The sequence below is a fragment of the Coregonus lavaretus genome, assembly GCF_964263955.1.
Source record: "Coregonus lavaretus genome assembly, chromosome: 25".
NCBI classification, from domain to species: domain Eukaryota; kingdom Metazoa; phylum Chordata; class Actinopteri; order Salmoniformes; family Salmonidae; genus Coregonus; species Coregonus lavaretus.
In genome coordinates, this window is record NC_140012.1 from 36,818,501 (window position 1) to 36,832,768 (window position 14,268).

At 42.0% G+C, this 14,268-nt stretch overlaps 1 protein-coding gene across 1 annotated transcript in view; it reads left to right on the forward strand.

The window, feature by feature from the left end:
- Positions 1–14,268, forward strand: part of LOC311100505 (KH domain-containing, RNA-binding, signal transduction-associated protein 2-like) — a gene marked incomplete at its 3' end in the record, with an annotated part of 95,916 nt that overhangs the window by 13,867 nt on the left and 67,781 nt on the right. Inside the window, exon 2 of the mRNA XM_084141427.1 lies at positions 10,399–10,526. Within this exon, the coding sequence (XP_083997553.1) occupies positions 10,399–10,526 (128 nt within the window). The remainder of the gene's footprint in view (positions 1–10,398; positions 10,527–14,268) is intronic.

Genomic DNA, 14,268 nt, shown 5'->3' on the forward strand with positions numbered 1-14,268 from the left:
GTCATAGATTTGAGGATTCCATTGATAATTTGTTGTGTCTAAATACAAAGTGTAATTGGTGATCCTCAGTTTAAATGAAGGGAAATTACATTGTGAGCAAAATGATTAATCATATCACTTAAATAACATATTTTTAAAGGGTTAATGACCTTAGATTTGAGCATCTGTGGCCTCCATTTAAGAAAATCCTCAATTACCTAAAATGTGTCATTGGTGTTACCATCATTGGTCTTACTACTACTGGTGGCACAATGTCATCATAATGGTAAAGATAATTTAAAGTCATTAAGCTGACATATTTCAATGTACTCAATTACACTTAAATAACATAACAAATAGAATAATTAATAAAGTGCCATGCACAAATGCCATCGCAATTCAAGAACGACCCATAGATAATATTGTCCTAATGGTACGATATCTATCCCACCCAATAGCTTAGCACGTAAATCTGACTGACTAACATCATTAATTGTGGTAACTTGTGTTAATGAAACACCTGACTAATGTGTTGATAAAACACCAGAATATTCCTAATTTCAATTAAGAATGTCAGTTCCGATTTGATTTGATTTGAGATAATAATATATGTGATTTAGCAAACGCTTTTATCCAAAGCGGCTTGCTTTCATGAGTGCACAATGTTTTTCACATGGGTGGCTCTCAGAATCAAACCCACAATCCTGGCATTGCAAGCCCCACACCCTACCAACTGAACCATACAGGACCACCCAGGACCATAATTTGTCAACAACAGCTCCCTTTGCCAAATTTAGGCAAGGCTGTTTCATACGGAAGAGTGAGATCACACCCGTAGATAATGGTATCCTAATGGTGCTGCATATCTACCCCACCCAATAGCTTAGCACTTACAGTTGAAGTTGGAGGTTTACATACATTTAGGTTGGAGTCATTAAAACTTGTTTTTCAACCACTCCACAAATTTCTTGTTAACAAACTATAGTTTTGGCAAGTCGGTTAGGACATCTACTTTGTGCATGACAGAAGTAATTTTCCCAACAATTGTTTACAGACAGATTATTTCACTTATAATTCACTGTATCACAATTCTAGTCGGTCAGAAGTTTACATACTCTAAGTTGACTGTGCCTTTTAAACAGCTTGGAAAATTCCAGAAAATGATGTCATGGCTTCAGAAGCTTCTGATAGGCTAATTGACATCATTTGAGTCAATTAGAGGTGTACCTGTGGATGTATTTCAAGGCCTACCTTCAAATTCGGTGCCTCTTTGCTTGACATCATGGGAAAATCAAAACAAATCAGCCAAGACCTCAGAAAAACAATTGTAGACCTCCACATGTCTGGTTAATCCTTGGGAGCAATTTCCAAACGCCTGAAGGTATCACGTTCATCTGTACAAACAATAGTACGCAAGTATAAACACCATGGGACCACGCAGCCGTCATACCGCTCAGGAAGGAGACGCGTTCTGTCTCCTAGAGATTAACGTACTTTGGTGCGAAAAGTGCAAATCAATCCCAGAACAACAGCAAAGGACCTTGTTAAAATGCTGTAGGAAACAGGTACGAAAGTATCTATACCCACAGTAAAACGAGTGATATATCGACATAACCTGAAAGGTCGCTCAGCAAGGAAGAAGCCACTGCTCCAAAACCGCCATAAAAAAGCCAGACTACGGTTTGCAACTGCACATGGGGACAAAGATCGTACTTTTTGGAGAAATGTCCTTGGGTCTGATGAAACATAAATATAACTGTTTGGCCATAATGACCATCGTTATGTTTGGAGGAAAAAGGGGGATGCTAGCCGAAATACACCATCCCAAACGTGAAGCACGAGGGTGGCAGCATCATGCTGTGGGGGTGCTTTGCTGCAGGAGGGACTGGTGCACTTCACAAAATAGATGGCATCATGAGGAAGGAAAATGATGTGGATATATTGAAGCAACATCTCAAGACATCAGTCAGGAAGTTAAAGCTTGGTCGCAAATGTGTCTTCCAAATGGACAATGACCCCAAGCATACTTACAAAGTTGTGGCAAAATGGCTTAAGGTCAACAAAGTCAAGGTATTGGAGTGGCCATCACAAAGCCCTGACCTCAATCCTATAGAAAGTTTATGGGCAGAACTGAAAAAGTGTGTGTGAGCAAGGAGGCCTACAAACCTAACTCAGTTAAACCAGCTCTGTCAGGAGGAATGGGCCAAAATTCACCCAACTTATTGTGGGAAACTTGTGGAAGGCTACCCGAAACGTTTGACCGAAGTTAAACAATTTAAAGGCCATGCTACCAAATACTAATTGAGTGTATGTAAACTTCTGACCCACTGGGAATGTGATGAAAGAAGTAAAAGGTGAAATAAATCATTCTCTCTACTATTATTCTGACATTTCATATTCTTAAAATAAAGTGGGGATCCTAACTGACCTAAAACAGGGAATCTTTACTAGGATTAAATGTCAGGAATTGTGAAAAACTGAGTTTAAATGTATTTGGCTAAGGTGTATGTAAACTTCCAACTTCAACTGTACATCTGATTTACTAACAGAAGTAATGCTCCACTACCCCGTTTCGTTCCATTTTAATGTTATTGAATTCAAATTTGGATAGATTGTTATTAAATATCATACACTACCGGTCAAAAGTTTTAGAACACCTACTCATTCAAGGGTTTTTCTTTATTTTTACTATTTTCTACATTGTAGAATAATAGTAAAGACATCAAAACTAGGAAATAACATATATGGAATCATGTAGTAACCCAAAAATTGTTAAACAAAACAAAATATATGTAATATTTGAGATTCTTCAAATAGCCACCCTTTGCCTTGATGACAGCTTTGCACACTCTTGGCATTCTCTCAACCAGCTTCACCTGGAATGCTTTTCCAACAGTCTTCAAGGAGTTCCCACATATGCTGAGCACTTGTTGGCTGCTTTTCCTTCACTCTGCAGTCCGACTCATCCCAAACCATCTCAATTTGGTTGAGGTCGGGGGATTGTGGAGGCCAGGTCATCTGATGCAGCACTCCATCACTCTCCTTCTTGGTCAACTTGCCCTTACACAGCCTGGAGGTGTGTTGGGTCATTGTCCTGTTGAAAAACAAATGATAGTCCCACTAAGCCCAAACCAGATGAGATGGCGTATCGCTGCAGAATGCTGTGGTAGCCATGCTGGTTAAGTGTTCCTTGAATTCTAAATAAATCACAGACCGTGTCACCAGCAAAGCACCCCCACACCATAACACCTCCTCCTCCATGCATTATGGTGGGAAATACACATGCGGAGATCATCCGTTCACCCACACGGTGTCTCACAAAGAAACGGCGGTTGGAACCAAAAATCTCCAATTTGGACTCCAGACCAAAGGACAAAATTCCACCGGTCTAATGTCCATTGCTCGTGTTTCTTGGCCCAAGCAAGTCTCTTCTTCTCATTGGTGTCCTTTAATAGTGGTTTCTTTGCAGCAATTCGACCATGAAGGCCTGATTCACACAGTCTCCTCTGAACAGTTGATGTTGAGATGTGTCTGTTACTTTAACTGTGTGAAGCATTTATTTGGGCTGCAATTTCTGAGGCTGGTAACTCTAATGAACTTATCCTCTGCAGCAGAGGTAACTCTGGGTCTTCCATTCCTGTGGCGGTCCCCATGAGAGCCAGTTTCATCATAGCGCTTGATGAATTTTTGCTACTCCGCTTGAAGAAATTTTCAAAGTTCTTGAAGTTTTCCGTATTGACTGACCTTCATGTCTTAAAGTAATTTTGGACTGTCATTACTCTTTGCTTATTTGAGCTGTTCTTGCCATAATATGGACTTGGTCCTTTGTATGCCCCCCTCCCCCCTCCCTACCTTGTCACAACACAACTGATTGGCGCAAACACATTAAGAAGGAAAGAAATTCCACAAATTAACTTTTAAGAAGCACATCTGTAAATTGACATGCATTCCAAGGTGACTACCTCATGAAGCTGGTTGAGAGAATGCCAAGAGTGTGCAAAGCTGTCATCAAGGCAAAGGGTGGCTATTTGAAGAATCTCAAATATAAAATATATTTTGATTTGTTTAACACTTTTTTGGTTACTACATGATTCCATATGTATTATTTCATAGTTGTGATGTCTTCACTATTATTCTACAATGTAGAAAATAGTAAAAATAAAGAAAAACCCTTGAATGAGTAGGTGTCTAAAACTTTTGACCAGTAGTGTATATCTTACGTTGCCTGTAGATCAAAAGAGTCCGGTGGACAAATAGCAGTGTTTGATTTTTAACTTCAGTCTATTTAATTTATCTGTCAAAAATATGAATACATGGTTTGGATGAAATGTCAGTTCCGTTTTGTTTAATGGTTAAATGATGTTACAGAACTCTCACTGTGGTTAATGTAGCTGCTGGTGGAGTTATGAAACCAGGAAATTAAAGTGTGGATGTGGCTGTAACCTCACATCTGACAGGGGTACCACCTTGGATGGCTCTGGGCTGCAGGCTACTTCTAGGCATAACATAAGGCTCAGTAAAGCAGAGGCCACAGTAGAGATGTCTGCTGTGCAACACAGCCGGTTGTACGCTTAAATCCCTTAGCATGGTAATTTACCTCCAGGAGTATGACAGCTGCATATATCCCTCCCATCACCCATTCTCAGAGTGAAGCCCAAGGCAATGGTTCAATTAAGGAATTGTATTAACATGAAGGAAACTATTAGCTATTGTTGGAGATAGAATATAATGCTTTAAGTGGTATATGATATTATATGATTTGTTGTTATTCTTTGTCATACTTATGCAATATCGTGATTACATGAGTAGACATCCTATATTTATTTAAGTGTTGTGATGTATTCATATCAAAGCAGGTGTAATTTACAATTAAATCCAATCCAATATTGGCATCTACATTAAATGGTATATAATCAATGCTTATAAATCTGCACACCTCTACTTACATGCAAGGTAAATAAAATGCTTCAATGGCCTGTTGAATGATAATGCTCATTTGTAAGACAATTAACATATCAGGAGTTATATCTGAATAGAAGCGAGGGAGGGAGGCAGGGAGAGAGAGAGAGAGAGGGAAAGAGGGAGAGAGGGTGAGAGGTAACTCACATAAGATACATTTTCCACCCACAATAATGTCAAATTAATTATGCAGTATCTTGTTTATGTTGTACATAACTATTGCACGCACAGGTACAGTAATTCACTCAAGTCACCTTATTAGGGTTACTGAGGTTGTATTTACTGTATACTTTGACAAATTCATTTTGACCATGAATTGCTTCATTGTTGGTTTGGTGATCTGTTTTAGTGTGGATTCTTTCGTGAGACATAAAAAATAAAAATAAAAACCTGCATGCGTTTGACTTGTTCTGGCTGTGTTTGATGCATTAAGGCTGGTCAGATACCATTCCCTTGGGGTCAATTACATCGATTCAGTAACACGCACAAAAGACGTAGCACCATAATAAAAAATGACCTCCAGTAGGTAGGAGAGATCAGAAGGACGATACGACACTTTAATATGCAGCACAGTGGAACAGTAAGGTGAACTCTCCCTGTCGTCTGAAATAGATATTAGATTATACATATTCATGATTGGGGAAAGAGACTCTTAGTCAGACACTCACACACATGCCAAATGATTCACAGTTTTCCCAGTGAACATAGGAAGGATGCTTCAAGTGAGAAGAACTGTCAAACACACTATGGGTCTCCATTCTGACTGGTTACAGCTTAGTGTGTTTCTAATGCACATGTCAGTACTATGTCTGCAGTTCTATATTATAATGGTTAAGACGGAAATGGTAGATTGGAAATTGAGTAACTATCTGGCCTTCTGTCTGGTTTGGTGATTGGACTTATTATCTACAAAGATTGTAACGTTAATCCAGCATTTATTTTCACATTTGACACATGTAACTGCTGCACATGACCTTGTTTTATAAAAAGAACAGTGCAAGGCTTATTTGTGACAGTAACAGTTTGTTGCGTTCACATTGTGCTTTAAAAAGAGAATAGAGAGGCTACAATATTGTACATTCAGAACTAATCCATGTTAGGGTTGCACAATATATGATCGATATCGCAATGGTTGATGGTAAAGTTGTTTTCTATAAAACCAATATGACTCAAGAGGGTGGGTGTCCTTGTGTTTATTGTCGTTCAATTCAATGGCTCATATTCAATGGTTGTTCAATTCAATGGCTCATATTCAATGGTTGTTCAATTCAATGGCTCATAGGCAGTTAAAAGCAGTCATTGTTTTGACATTTTTCTTTTTCAGAGGGGGGTTACAGGTACAAAAACAATCAAATTAAATGCATACAAAGGTAACCCCGACCCATAAACCCGCCCGCATCCTCCCTCCCCACCCAGAAATCATGCTTCCCACCACACCTGGGTATATAGATTGTCCCTGCCCTCTTGCCGTCTAAGCATGCTTTTTCAATAATTTCAAAAGTTTGATTTCTGTGCGAGACCTTCCTGCCAGCGTGCTGGGGTCACCTGGCTACTTTACTGCATCCTCTAGAGAAGGCAGGTGTCACCGGGCCAGCCAGAGCATATGCAGTCAGCAGATGGTAGCGTTAAAGGGGCTAGAGAGGTCTTGGAGCAGTTCACCTGGGGGGGGGGAGGTCAGTAAAGAATCTGAGGGGTACAGACTGGCAGGTGTTGGAGTGTTCTGATTTCACTTAGCAGTGGGTTGCTCTATTCAGAGTCAGAAAGATTGGTGAGCAGGATGATGAAATCACTATCCTCCCTGTTCAAGGCTTTTCAACTAGGCCTCTGTACGTGTGTGCAAGTGGAGAGGAGGTGATTTAAAGTTTTTTTTACTGGGTACCTCAGCGCAATTTCATTTTTGTGGAAATTATCCTATGTGAGTCCCTAGCACAATAGAATTTTCACGGTGTTTAGAAATAATATTATGGACATGTCCCACTCCAAAGTAGAAAAGCTCTCTAAACCCTATTCAGTTGATACCTAAAGGCAGTTTATAATTGTGGTGTTTGCTGGAGCCTCAACACTCCTACAACTTGACACTAGCTTCACTGAATCAAATTCATAACATCATTATTAAGTGGCGTTTTCAAAGCGGCGCACACTGGAAGTGTCTCATTCTGAGTTCAGTTTAGCTCCTTTATGTGAGACAGTTAAAAGGAGTGAGATTGTGGGAACAAGACAGCACTGGCAGTGTGTTCCAATCCAAAGAATCTCAAAGGGATTCTGTCATGTTTGAAAGAACCATGCAGTTCAATCTGCTGAAAACCTCCCTGAATCAACCACGTTACTGGGACTTTTCTGTCAGTCTGGGAAACTCACTATCTGCAATGTCGGATAAATGCATTCAACTAAAATCTAAGTATTACCTACATTAAATCCACCCTGAATCCAGCCCTTGGTACATAGATGTAAAGCAACATCAGTATTTTTCAGAGGGCATTGATGACTGTAAAGGATCAAGGACTGAGGCAAAATGTAAGGATCATTAAGCCAGGATGTTTAATATGCAGGAAAGACATCAAGGAAACCCAACTTCCTTGGGACCAGTAGCTGGAAACAAATTGGACCATAATGAGTTGATTACTTTACAGCCAGACTCTTGAAATTCCATGTGGTTCCTTCTTCACACAGGGAACTGCGTAGCCTGAACTGGAGCCAATATTCCAGACTTTGTAAGCTTAGCTTGGCTGTCTCTATGGAGACACAATGTACAGCGCTCCCCAAAATACTGTTACACTCCCTAACAGTTAGGGCCACAAGAGGCGCAATTCAATCAAACTTGTTTTGCAGAATGTATGCAGTGCCATGCCCCGTGGTCAAACAAAATTACATTTTGAGAACACAACTAGGCACAGGTGCTTCTACTTTGTGTGTGTGCTGTGGGCACAGGTAGTTTGTGAACATTGGTACTGCATAGCATGACAGAGGCTTTGATTGAATCCATCCCACATGGTCATGCGGTACATGCTGTATTCCTCTCATGACCGTTGTTGTACCCTTACAAGCTGGTAGCCTAGCGGTTAAGAGCACTGGACCAATAACCAAAAGGTTGCTGGTTTGAATCCCAGAGCTGACTAGTTGAAAAAAGCTGTTGCTGTGCCCTTGAGCAAGGCGCTTAACCCTAATTGCTCCAGTAAGTCACTCTGGATAAGAATGTCTGCTAAATGACTATTTTACTTTGGGTATTATAACTATCATCCTACACAGAGTCTTAAGGCCTGAATGGAATGTAGAATGGGAGCAACTTTCTGTTGGAGAATTCCTGGAGTTCATTGAGAAGGAACAAAGCCTTTCAGGTTCGTCTGTAACTGAGACAAACACAGCAGCACATACATAACCAACCAACAGCCCCCTGCTGGGAAGCTCTGCCAACAGGATGCACTTTACCCTCGTCTTACTCACACCTTTGTTTGTCATAATGGTGTATAACTAGATGGAGCTGAATCGCTCTAGATCAGAACTGTTGAGGAGGAGAGGAGGGGGAGGGGGATCTCCGAGTGAGAAATCACCTCCCCCCCATGCTGCCTGGCTCTCTGAGTGAGAGATCACCTCCCCCCCATGCTGCCTGGCTCTCTGAGTGAGAGATCACCTCCACCCCATGCTGCCTGGCTCTCTGAGTGAGATATCACCTCCACCCCGTGCTGCCTGGCTCTCTGAGTGAGATATCACCTCCACCCCATGCTGCCTGGCTCTCTGAGTGAGAGATCACCTCCACCCCATGCTGCCTGGCTCTCTGAGTGAGAGATCACCTCCACCCCATGCTGCCTGGCTCTCTGAGTGAGAGATCACCTCCACCCCGTGCTGCCTGGCTCTCTGAGTGAGAGATCACCTCCACCCTGCGCTGCCTGGCTTTCTGAGTGAGAGATCACCTCCACCCCATGCTGCCTGGCTCTCTGAGTGAGAGATCACCTCCACCCGTGCTGCCTGGCTCTCTGAGTGAGAGATCACCTCCACCCGTGCTGCCTGGCTCTCTGAGTGAGAGATCACGTCCACCCCGTGCTGCCTGGCTCTCTGAGTGAGAGATCACCTCCACCCCATGCTACCTGGCTCTCTGAGTGAGAGATCACCTCCACCCCATGCTGCCTGGCTCTCTGAGTGAGAGATCACGTCCACCCCGTGCTGCCTGGCTCTCTGAGTGAGAGATCACCTCCACCCCATGCTACCTGGCTCTCTGAGTGAGAGATCACCTCCACCCCATGCTGCCTGGCTCTCTGAGTGAGAGATCACGTCCACCCCGTGCTGCCTGGCTCTCTGAGTGAGAGATCACCTCCACCCCGTGCTGCCTGGCTCTCTGAGTGAGAGATCACCTCCACCCCATGCTGCCTGGCTCTCTGAGTGAGAGATCACCTCCACCCCATGCTGCCTGGCTCTCTGAGTGATAGATCACCTCCACCCCATGCTGCCTGGCTCTCTGAGTGAGAGATCACCTCCACCCCATGCTGCCTGGCTCTCTGAGTGAGAGATCACCTCCACCTCATGCTGCCTGGCTCTCTGAGTGAGAGATCACCTCCACCCCATGCTGCCTGGCTCTCTGAGTGAGACATCACCTCCACCCCATGCTGCCTGTCTTCCTATCTCTCCCATACCCAGGTCTCTCTAGTATTGTTCTACAAGAGTGGTGCAGGTTCATAATTCTTAATTCTGCAGAGCATTAATTTGCCAGTGACAGAGGGGGATCCCCAGAGACGACAGGTGACAGCTTCATTGCCAGCTCCTTAATGTTTCGTGGCTGTATGCCTTTCAGTCAACTCTCCCAAGTGCTATAAAATGTATCAATCAACAAATATCACTGTTCGGCGCAGTGGGTCTCCAACTCATGACTGTTTCGTATGCTTGACCTGACAGCTCATGTCAACTACTCCTCTCACCATTTAGACACTATAAATAACTTTGATGATGATGTAAGGTATGCTTAGGGACTGAATTATCCTGATTACTCTGTCACAGACCTGGGTTCATATCATATTATGAATAAATGAACTGCACTAGATTGAGCTTGCCAGGCACACTACGCTCTTAGTAAAAAAAGGTGCTATCTAAAACCTTAAAGGGTTCTTCGGCTGTCCCCATAAGAAAACCCTTTGAATAACCCTTTTTGGTTGCAGATAGAACCCTTTTGGTTCCAGGTAGAACCCTTTTGGGTTACATGTAGAACCCTTTTGGGTTACATGTATGTAGAACCCTTTCTACAGAGGGTTCTACATGGAACCCAAAAGGGTTCTCCTATGGGGAGAGCCGAAAAACCATTTTTACTGAGAGTGTAGAACCACTGAAACAGTCCAATAAGAAAACAAATAAGCTAGCATATAAAACCGGATCTTCTCTGTCAATGATGAGGATGTTGAGGAACGTTGGTTAACCTTTCCGTTGAAGTTCTGTTTGCATATCTAATCATTTATTCTTGAATACCTTTTCCTACAGAAATCGAAAAGTATGAGGGGGATGAGTTGAGAAAAGACGGTGACGTGAAGAAATACCTCGATGTCATCAGTAACAAAAACATCAAGCTCTCGGAAAGAGTACTCATCCCAGTTCAACAGTACCCAAAGGTAAGACAACCACACCTGTACTGTTTTATTTATTAATCAAATTAAAACTGCAAACAAATAAAGAATACCGATGCTTTAAAGAAACACTAAATGCATATTTGTTAAAAACTCTATACAACATCAACATGGGGTCTTGGCAGTGGAAAGACACAGATGGAATTGGGACCATATCGGCCATCTTGGGGGCTGGCTGTGCTGTGGGATTGACTGGCCAGTGTGTGTGTGTGTTGATGATCACATTGCAGTCTTCTGTTAGGAGGAGTGGGACAGGGAAAAGCTCCAGGGTCTGATCCACCGTGTCCAGCCCCAGATGTTGGGTTTGTTAGGCACGGTGAGAGGAGCATATGATTGCAGCTGACTCATATGGGATCAGGGTGGTTCCTGCCTGCTTCCCTCTCCGCTGTCTGGTGCTGGAAAATAGAGCTCACTGACTGGGAGACATGCTGAGGCTATTCATTCATGAGTCATCATCATGTTTGTTTGTCGGTTATTGTGTGCTCACCCACAGGCATCATTAGTGTGCCGCTGAAAGGCATCGCTTCAGAGATAATGTTGAGAATTGATGTATCTGAGTCAGGGCCGGCTCTAGCCTTTTGGGGGCCCCCACACCAAGCAGGCACATTTTATTAGTGGCTCTTGACTGAAAATGTATGTTTTAAAGTACATTTCCTACAATTCTACACATTTTGCCATGGGGCATAGAGAAGATATTGCAGTTTTAAAGCAAGTTTTCTGACCACTTATGTCTCTTATGGGCTTATGCCCTGATTAGAGTTATGGTTTTAATCCCTTGATATGCATTTATTGTGTATTCAGCTGTGCATTTTTTGGGTAGAATATTGTCTATGCTATGGTCTATTAGAAACACTCAAGCCTTAGTGTTAATTGGGGAACAAAGAAGAATGAAAGTCAAACCCTGAAAACTGTGATCGCAGTCTGAAGTAAATTGGGATTTCGTTTTTTTGTTTTGTTTTGTTTGGCAAAGGATAAACCAACAATTTTAAAAGAACATCTTTGTTCTGATGTGCCACTTTGAGTCTCTGACAAAGAGATATCAGTGTAGTTACATAGCGCCTTTATGTTTAAAACATTCCAATCCTGCCCTACTTTTCATCTGTAGCTCAGCTCACCGGAATTTGCTGAAATAAGGCCCTACAGATGTAGGATCTTAATCCGATCAAACTTGTAGTGTATTTCAGTAAAAAGGCTTTTCAAGTTTGTTATTTCCACTTTTAAATGTCAGACTTGATTTTCCCTAATTATTATTTCATAATAATTAACATTTAATGTTGCTGCTGGATTATTTTATAACTGGCTGAAATTAAGATCCTACATGTGTATTATTTTGTGAAATTCATAGATTTGTACCATGGCAACTGTACATGCTGCACAGTATCAATACTCTAGCTTACATCAATGCACTCTCTACATATACTAAACAGTACATTTTTTAAAGTTGAAAATAGTAATTATTATACTTAAGTAGTTTGCTGACCATGATACATGCTTTTATGCTACTCTTCCAATATAGAATGAAAGGTAGAGGTGCTAAATGGTCACAGATTGGAAATAGAATTGATGCTATGAACCATTTTGACCATATCTTTAAGGACACCAGACAAAACAGCTTTACTTTCATGCTTTTCTTTGTCTGCAACCTGTGACCTGTGACTAAGGGGCCCTCATTCAACCAACTTCTGGGAACTACTGTAGCTGCTGGCAACCAAGATCTTAACCGACTGAAATGAGATTGAGAGGGGTGCATTGTGGGTTATCATTCTGTTGCACGTCTTGAAGGTAACTGTATTGAGAATTAAATAAGAAAATCCATAGAAAATGGCAATGATTGATGTTTTCCCTAAATTGAATAAATTCTGCATGGCGAATAAGGAGGAATAAATTACAACTTGTCCTTTATCATGTTGTATTTATCAAATTATGTCTTACTATAACTAACATCTTTCAAAATCGTGTATCAACCCATTTTAATTACCACAAGTCATTGAGCAATCTGTTGCCCTAAGGGTATGCACCTGCGCCTAGTTTTTCAAAGGTTATCTGGATTCCGCCTATCGGATAGGATTAAATGCATAGAAATCAGTGGCGGTCAATGCCGTTTAAGATGAGAGAGGATGATATATTTTTTAATGGGCATGGCCTTATTTCTATTATAGCATATTGGATGACTGTCATTCATATTCCATTCACCCAGTTCAATGTAACAGTGATACGTTTAGGCTACTACTACATTATACTCAAATTTTCACCTGTACCCATCATGAGGTTGCTACAACCTAGCCTATGAATGAAAGTTTACAAGGTGACAGACAGTGACACATGGACAGACAGTGACACATTCAATACCGCCTTGCATACTCTTGCCTGCATCTAGCTGATATAGGGTGTAATCATTAGTCCAACAGTTGCAAACAAGAGTTTCTATTGGACAAATTCAGGTATGTTTATCCCCGTTTTGTTCTTTTTGCTTCTGTTTAAGAAACGTTTTTCAACAGAATCGGCAGAATAAATACACCCGATTGCGCGTAAACACAGTTCACTTTCATAGCAGCCACATTGTATTTCTTCTCTGCACTCTCCTCCTCTCACCTTTTCCCTTCGCTTGTGGACTTCAATGTACAACACATCAGCTGTATGTAGCCAACCATATCATAACCGCTGTACACAGCCTACATCGTTGTCACCATATTAGCTAAAGTAACATCATAGTCATCATAGCTAATAGAACTAACGGTCTAGTAAACCCGCTACAATCATGCAGTAACGTTACAGTGTACAGTCAGTAAGCAGTTTAGCACTTACACCGGTGGGCCACGGTGGCAATAAATTAGTAAAACAAAATCTTACCTTGAATTGGAAGAGTTCCGAGTGTTGTGTTGAATAGTCATGCTAGCTAGCTAACATAGCATCCCTCTGTTTGAGCAGGGTGTTTGAGAAGGCTAAACTAGCTAGCTGCATTTGCTCGCTAAGTAAGTGAAACTGAAAAAAATACAATCTTTCTCTCTATCTCTCTCTTGCTTCCCCTTCATTTAGAAGACATTTATTTGTTCATGTCACGACTTCCGCCGAGGCTGCCTCCCCTCCTTGTTCGGGCAGGCTTCGGCATTCGTCGTCACCGGCTTACTATCCACTGCCGTTCCATATATCATTCCATTTGTCTTGTCTTGTCAATTACACACACTTGGTTCATATCCCCTCATTAGTCCGTGTATAAGTGTCCCTCTGCCCCCTTGTCCTTGTGGCTGATTGTTTTATGTGAAGATGAGTGTAGCTCGGTTGAGCTACCCGTACTTTGTATTGCCGGGATAATTTCTCCCCGTGTGCCTGTATTGTGTTCCAGTGCGCCTGTATTACGCCCTGTGTTGTTGACGCTATCCAGCGTAACTGTGTACTACGGAATAAACTCTGTATTCGGTGATTTACCCTCCTGCGCCTGACTCCTTCAAATCACATTCTCACAGATCAAAACTGTTCAACTATTGTCTTTCTCTCTCTTTGAGTCAACTACTCACCAATTTTTGCACTGCAGTGCTGGCTAGCTGTAGCTTATGCTGCAAGAGCTCTGATAGGTTGGAGGACGTCCTCCGGAACTTGCCATAATTTCTGTGTAAGTCTATGGAAGGGGGTGAGAACCATGAGCCTCCTAGGTTTTGTATTGGAGTCAATGTACCCAGAGGAGGACGGAAGCTAGCTGTCCTCCAGCTAAACCATGGTGCTAGCCTAC